This window comes from Narcine bancroftii, chromosome 12 (assembly GCF_036971445.1).
Source record: "Narcine bancroftii isolate sNarBan1 chromosome 12, sNarBan1.hap1, whole genome shotgun sequence".
Classification (NCBI taxonomy): Eukaryota; Metazoa; Chordata; class Chondrichthyes; order Torpediniformes; family Narcinidae; genus Narcine; species Narcine bancroftii.
The window spans coordinates 58154944-58164547 of record NC_091480.1 but is presented as its reverse complement, the minus strand read 5'-3'; the positions used below and the strand labels follow the sequence as shown (position 1 = coordinate 58164547).

General features: G+C 49.2%; 1 protein-coding gene across 1 annotated transcript; it reads left to right on the top strand.

Moving 5' to 3' along the window:
• Positions 1 to 341: 341 nt before the first annotated feature.
• On the top strand, positions 342 to 5990 carry LOC138746629 (putative uncharacterized protein FLJ46204; the record flags this gene model as incomplete). The annotated part of the gene is made up of 4 exons (XM_069904919.1): positions 342 to 679; positions 2481 to 2533; positions 3791 to 3939; positions 5982 to 5990. Coding segments are annotated over 4 exons (549 nt in total), but the record flags the coding sequence as incomplete, so codon positions are not given.
• Between the last annotated feature and the right edge of the window lie 3614 nt (positions 5991 to 9604).

Genomic DNA, 9604 nt, shown 5'->3' with positions numbered 1-9604 from the left:
TCACACACATCTCTCACACACCTTCTCATACACACTAAATCTCTCATACATACACCATCTCTCACACACACTGATAGACACACCCTCACACATACACCCTCTCACAAACACACACTCTCACACACACTCCCTCACACACACTCTCTCACTCGCACCCTCTACACACACACCATCTCACACACACACCCTCGCACACACACCCTCTCACATACTGTTGCACACACCCTGTCATGCACACACTGTTACATACTCACCCTCTCACACACACCCACTCACACACACCCACTCACACACACCCACTCACATACACACCCTTTCACACACTCACCCTCTCACACACTCACCCTCTCACACACTCACCCTCTCACACACACACCCTCTCACTCACCCACTCTCACACACACCCTTATACACAGTCTCTCTCACACACACTGTTACACACACCTTCTCACGCAAACACTGTTACAAAAAAACCCTCTCACACACATACCCTCTCACAAACACACTCTCACACACACACTCTCACACATACCCACTCACACATTCACACACACACCCGCACTAACACACAATGTCCTCTCACAAACACACCCTCTCACACACACACTCAACCTCTCACACACACACTCAACCTCTCACACACACACTCATACACACATTCTCACACACACTCACACACATGCCCTCTCACACACACCCTCTCACACACACACCCTCTCACAAACACACCCTCTCACACACACTCTCTCACACAGACACACCCTCGCATACACACCCTTTTTCACAAATTCCCTCTCTCTCTCACCTTCTCACACACACTGTTGCACACACCCTGTCATGCAAATACTGTTACATACTCACCCTCTCACACACACCTAGTCACACACATTCTCTTACAAACACTCTCACACTCACACCCTCTCACACACACCATTACACAGACTCTCTCACACATACTGTTACACACTCACCCTCTCACACATATCTACTCAGACATACACTCACATACACACCCTCTCATAAAAACACACTCTCACAAACACACCATTTCACACATACCCTTACAGACAGTCTCTCTCGCACACACTGTTGAACACACCTTCTCATGCAAACACTGTTATACACTCACCCTCTCACACATACATTCACATACACACCCTCTCATACAAACACACTTTCACACACACATCATCTCACACACACACTGTTACAGGTACACCGTCTCACACACACCGTCTCACACACACCGTCTCACACACACCGTCTCACACACACCGTCTCACACACACCGTCTCACACACACCGTCTCACACACACCCGCACTCACACACATACTCTTACAAACACACTTTCACTGAAACCCTCACACACACAGTCTCCCTCACACACACCCTCTCTTACACACATCCTCTCACACACACCCACTCACACACACACCCTTTCACACATTCACCCTCTCACAAACATACCCTCACACTCACACCCTCTCACACACACTTACACACAGTCTCTCTCACACACACTGTTGCACACACCTTCTCTTGCAATCACTGTTACACACTCACCCTCTCACACATACTCTCACATACACACCTTCTTACACAAACACACACTCACACACGCACCATCTGACACATACACTGTTACAGACAAACCCTCTCACACACCTACCCTCTCACAAACTCACTGTATCTCACACACTCACACACATGCTCTCACACACACCCTCTCACACAAACTCTCACACATGGACCATCTCACACACGCCCTCTCACACACACCCTCTCACACACACCCTCTCACACACATATAAACACCCTCTCACTCACACCCTTGTACACACAATCTCCCTCACACACACCCTCTCTTCCACACATCCTCTCACACCCACTCAAACACACTCACACACCCTTTCACAAATTTACCGTCTCTCACACACACCCTCACACTCACACCCTCTCACACACCCTTACACACAGTCTCTCTCACACATACTATTGCACTCACCTTCTTATGCAAACACTGTTACACACTCACCCTCTCACACATACCCACTCAGACATACCATCACATACACAACCTCTCATACAAACACTCACACATAACCCATCTCACACACACACTATAACAGACACACCTTCTCACACACACACCCTCACACACACACCCTTTTTCACAAACACCCATCTCTCACACCCTCTCAGACACTGTTACATACCCTCTCACACACACCCACTCACACACATACTCTTACAAACACCATCTCACTCACACCCTCACACAAACAATCTCCCTCAAACACACCTTCTCTTACACATCATCTCACACACCCACTCACACACACTCTCACACACACTCTCACACACACCCTTTCACACACTCACCCTCTCAAAAACACACCCTTTCACTCACACCCTCTCATACATATACTCACATACACACACTCTCATACAAACACCCTCTCACACACACCCACTCACACACACCCACTCACACAAACATTCTCACACACACCCGCACTCACACACACATGCTCTCTCTCACACGCCCTCTCACACACACAGTGTTACAGATACACCTCTCACACACACACACACCCTCTCACAAACACACCCTCTCACACACACTCTCTCTCACACACTCTCTCTCACTCACACCCTCTCTCACACACTCTCTCACAAAAACCCTCACACACACACACCCTTTTTCACAAACACCTTCTCTCTCACACCCTCTCACACACACTGTTGCACACACCTTCTCATGCACATACTGGTACATACCCTCTCACACACATACTCTTACACCACCCTCTCACTCACACCCTTGCACACTTGCACACTCACCCACTCACACACACATGCCCTCTCACACACACCCTCTAACATACATCATCTCACAGAACCTCTCACACATGCTCTCTCACACACACACACCTTCACACACACTCTCAAACATGCACTCACTCACACACAATGTTACACACACACACACCCATAACACACACCCTTTCAGACTCACATCATCTCTCTCAAACTCCTGCACACACACCCTCTCTCATACATACCTTCTCACACATACCCTCTCACACACACCCTCTCACACACACCCTCTCACACACACCCTCTCACACAACCTGCCTCACATACACTCTCTCACACACACACACTCTCAAATATGCACTCTCTCACAAACACTGTTACACACACACTCTTAACACACACCCCCTCAGACACATAACATTTCACTCAAACCCTTGCACACACACCCTCTCACATACACACCTTCTCACACACACCCTCTTACACACACTCTCTCACATACACTCTCTTACATACACCCTCTCACACTCACACACTCACCCTCTCACACACACACACCCTCACACACACTCTCAAACATGCACTCACTCACACACAATGTTACACACACACACACCCTTAACACACACCCTCTCAGACTCACATCATCTCACTCAAACTCATGCACACACACCCTCTCTCATACATACCTTCTCACACATACCCGCTCACACATACCCTCTCACATACACCCTCTCACACAACCTGCCTCACATACACTCTCACACACACTCTCAAACATGCACTCTCTCACAAACACTGTTACACACACACTCTTAACACACACCACCTCAGACACATTTCACTAAAACCCTTGCACACACACCCTCTCTCATACACACCTTCTCACACACACCCTCTCACACACACACCCTCACACACACCCTCTCGCAAATACACTCTCTCACACACACTCTTACATATACCCTCTCACACTCACACACTCACCCTCTCACACACACACCCTCACACACACACACACACCCTCACACACACACACCCTCACACACACACCCTTTTTCACAAACACCCCCACTCTCACACCCTCTCACACACATTTTTGCAGACACCCTCTCAGGTACACTGTTACATACTCACTCTCTCACACACACCCACTCACACATACAAACACCCTCTCACTCACACCCTTGCACACACAATCTCCCTTACACATACCCTCTCTTCCACACATCCTCTCACACCCACTCAAACACACTCTCACACACCCTTTCACAAACTCATCCTCTCACACACACACACCCTCACACTCACACCCTTACACAGTCTCTCTCACACATACTGTTGCACTCACCTTCTCATGCAAACACTGTTACACACTTACCTTCTCACACATACACTCAGATACACACCCTCTACAAACACACCCTCTCACACACAATCACACACTCACCCTCTCACACACCCTTACAAACACTGTTACACACTCACCCTCTCACACATACACACATATACACACCCTCTCATACAAACACACCCTCACACATACACCATCTCACACATACACTATTACAGACACACCTTCTCACACACACACCCTTTCACAAACACACCCTCTTACAAACACACTCTCACACACACCCTCTCACAAACACACCCTCTCGCACACAATCTCTCACACACACCCTTTTTCACAAACACCCATCTCTCACACCCTCTCATGCACACACTGTTACATCGAAACATAGAAGATAGGAGCAGGAGTAGGTCATTCGACCCTTCGAGCCTCACACACGCACACACGCCCTCTAAAACACACCATCTCACACAAACTCTCTCACACACGCTTTCACACACGCCCTCATACACACACCTTTACACACACTCAAACATGCACACTCTCACACACACTGTTACGCACACACACCCTTAACACACACCCTCTCAGACACACACCATCTCACTCAAACTCTTGCACACACACCCTCTCACTCACACCCTCGCACACACAGTCTCCCTCACACACACTCTCTTACACACATGCTCTCACACACACCCACTCACACACTCACCCTTACACACAGTCTCTCTCATACACAGTTGCACACACTTTCCCACACAAATACTGTTACACATTCACCCTCTCACATATACACTCACATACACACCCTCTCATACAGACACACTCTCACACACACCATCTCACACACACACCCTCTCACAAACACACCTTCTCACACACACACATTCACACACACTCACACTCTCACACACACCCACTCACACACACATTCTCACACACACACCTGCACTCACACACACATGCCCTCTCACACATGCCCTCTCACACACACCCTCTCACACAAACTCATACACATGCACCCTCTCACACACACTTACATAAACACTCTCACACACACCCACTCACACACAACCCATTTCACACACTCACCCTCTCTCACACACACTCTCTCATACACACCCTTACACAGTCTCTCTCACACACAATGTTGCACACAGCTTCTCACACAAACACTGTTACACACTCACCCCCCTCAGACATACACTCACATTCACACCCTCTCATAACAGGCACACTCTCTCTCACACACACACACACACACACACACACACACCATCTCATGCACACACTCTCACACACAGACACTCACACACACATTCTCACACACTCATGCCCTCTCACACACTCATACACATGCATCCACTCACACACACCCTCTCACACACACACTTTTTCACAAACACCCTCTCACACACACCCTTTCACACACTCTCTTACACACACTCTCTCACACATACACCCACTCACACATAAACTCTTACAAACACACTTTCACTGACACCCTCACACACACAGTCTCCCTCACACACACCCTTTCACACACACCCACTCACACACACACCATTTCACACACACCCTCTCACAAACACACCCTCTCAGACACACACCCTCTCACACACACCCTCTCACACACAGATAAACACTCTCTCACACACACACCTTCTCAGACACACACCTTCTCTCACACACCCTCTCACACACAGATAAACACACTCTCTCACACACACACCTTCTCAGACACACACCCTCTCTCACACACACCTTCTCACATACACCCTCACACATCCTCTCATGCACAGATCCTCTAACACACACACACACTCTCATGCATACACACCCTCTCACACATAACCCCCTCACACACACACTCTCATACACACACACAATCTCAAACATACCCTCTCACACACAGCCTCTCATACACATATCATCTCTCACACAAATACACTCTCACACACACACCTTCTCTCACACACACACCCTCTTACACACACACACTCACACACACACTCTCTCACACACACACAACCTCCCACACACTCACACCCTCTCACGTACACAGTCCCTAACACACATTCTCTCACACATCCTCTCACACACACCCTCTCATGTACACACAGACCCTCTGAAACCACACCCCTCTCACACACTCTTTCACACACACATACACCTTTTAACAAACACCCTCTCACATACACACACCCTCTCATACAAACACACCCACCTACACACACACACACACATTATCACACACACCCTCTCACACACACATGCTCTAACACACACACCCTCTCATGCATACACAGACTCTTCCTACACACCCTCTCACCCACACACCCCCTCATACTAACACACTGTAACACACACACCCTCTCACGTACACACCCGGTCACACATACATCCGGTCACACACACCCTCTTCTACACATGCACACCCTCTCACACACACAAAAACCTCTCACAGTTTCTCTCTCACACAACCCTCACACACACACCCTCTCATGCACACACACCCTCTGAAACACACCATCTCACATGCACACACTAACCCTCTCACACAGACCCTCACCCACACACATTCTCTTACACGCACCCTCTCACAGACACACACACTCACCCTCTCACGCACACACTTACTCTCACATCCTTTCATTCACAAACTCTCACGCACACACTGTTACACACACATACCCTCTCACTCACACACTTTCATACACACACATTTTCACACACACACCATTTAACAAACACCCTCTCACATACACAATCACTCTCACACACATCCACTCATTCACACTCCCTCTCACACACACACCATCACATACACACACCATCTCACACACACACCCTCTCACTAAGACTCTTACACCTACAACCTCTTATGCACACAACCACTCATACACACATACCCTCCCAAACACACTCTCACACACACACAACCTTTCACAAACACACCCGCTCATACACACCCTCTCTCACACACACAACCTCTCACAAACACACCTGCTCATACATACCCTCTCACACACACCCTTTCATACACACACCGTCTCTCAAACACACACACCTTCTCACACACACACCCTCTCTCACACACACACCCTCTGAAAACACACCCTCATACATACACCCCCTCACACACACACACTCTCAAACACAGCCTCTCACACACACATCATCTCTCACACAAACACACTCTCACACGCACACCCTCTCTCACACACACCCTCACACTCACCCTCTCACATACACACACTATCTTACACACACACCCTCTCACACACACACGGTTTCATACTCTCCCTCTCGCACACACTCTCACACACATGCTCTCATACAACACACACACACACCGTGTGGTCTGATGTGTAAGAAGTGCTCATCTCTGCAGCACTCTTGCCGCCTTCCTGTTGTGACACACTTGTCCATGTGGCGATTTGATGTTTTGAGCAATGTTCTGACTGTTCCAGTTCAGTGTAGCAGAGCAGATGACAGGAGGGTGCAGAGCGAAACCGCTGCCCTGATCTCGGGAACGATGCATCGTGCTCAGATCAGCAACCCACTTCCATCTGCTTCAGGATGTGGGTGGCCCAGAGATAGAGTGAGGTAAAGGGAACACAACAGGCGCAGCGAGGTAGAAGAGCAGGGGCTGAGCACGAGGTTATTCAGCCCCATGTTGCTAGGAAGAGGAAGACAAGAAATAAGTATGAAATTGAATAGACAGAGAGAAGAGAGGGAGGGGAAGAGAGAGAGAGGGGCGAGGGGAAGAGGGAGAGAGGAGGAGAGGGGAAGGGGGGAGACAGAGGGGGAGAGGGAGAGTGGGGTAGAAGGGAGGGGGTGTGTAGAGGGAGGGGGAGGGGAGATGGAGTGTGGGGGTATGGAGAGAGAGAAGGGGAAAGGGGAAAGGAGGGTGTGAGAGAGGGAGAGAGTGGGAGAGGGGCAGGGGGAGAGGGGGGAAAGGGGAGAGAAGGGAGAGAGTAGTGAGAGAAGGAGAGAGGGGGGAGGAAGAAGGGGCTGAGGCCAGAGAGAGGAGAGAAGGGGAGAGAGAGAGGTGAGAGAGGGCAAGAAGGGGGTGAGGGGGTAGAGAAAGCAGGGAGAGGGAGAGAGGGGGAGAGAGAGGGGAGAGAGTGAAGGGAGTGAGAGAGAGAGGGGAAGAGATGGGGAAAGAGAGTGGTGAGAGAGAGAGGGGGGGAGAGAACCCATTGTGAGAGGTTTGTCACTAACTGCAGCTACCTGCGTTCCTGGGCAGTCAGGTTTCCAAGCCAGGTCGCAAAAAGGTCCCAGCGGAAACATTGTCTGACCATTCTTTCCACGGAATCTACCAGACTCTTGCCGTTCATTCAAGGTTCTTGCATCTGTGGCTCTTATGACGTCCCTGCCCCTGTCCTCAGCTTGGTGTGACCTGTTTTATTGGCACGTGTACCACAGTCTAGTGAGAAAGTTCGGTTTGGGAGTAATCCTGTCACTCTACAGCAATGAAAACACAGAGGTAAAACATGACACCATGACTGAAGTAAATGCACGAGGCTGGAGAAACTCAGCTGGTCAAAGAGTGTTTATTCTGTAGCAGAGATAAAGATGCAGAATTAATGTTTCAGGGCTTCAGTCCTTCATCAAGGTTTGAACAAAATAACCTGGGCCTCTGCACCCCACTCTGCAACTGGATCCTTGATTGTCTCATCGAAGACCACAGTCAGTATGAATTGGAAATAAAGTCTCCTCCTCACTGATCATCAACACACACGCACCCCACGGATGTGTGCTTAGCCCACTGTTCTACTCATTATACACCCATTACTGTGTGGCCAGGCACAATTCCAATGCCATCTACAGATTTGCCAATGACGCCAGAATCACAAACGGCAATGAGGGAGATAGACCAGCTCGTTGAATGGTGTCACCACAACAACCTTATGCTCAATGTCAGCAAAACCAAGGAGGTGATTGTGGGCTTCAGGAGGAAGTCAAGGGAACATGACCCAGTCCTCATTGAGGGGTCAGTAGTGGAGAGGGGCAAGAGCTTCCAAATTCCTGGAGGCACCAACTCTCAGGAGAAGAATAAACTCCAGAGCATTGTTAACCTCGGCCTGCAATATCACGGGCACCAGACTTCACTCCATCGAGGGCATCTACAACAGGCAGGGTCTTAAAAAAGCAGCCTTTATCCTCAAGGACCCCCCCACACCAAGGCCATATCCTCTTCACTCTGCTACCATCAGGGAAAAGGTCCAGGAGCCTAAAGACGGGTACTCAGCGGCACAGGACAGCTTCTTCCCTGCTGCCATCAGATTCTTGAATGATCGATAAACCACAGACACTGCCTGACTTTGTCTTTTCATGCACTGTTTTTATAGCTGCCACAAAAACAACAAATTTTGTGACATGTTCAAGGCAATATCCTGATTCTGAATATTCTTTGGCT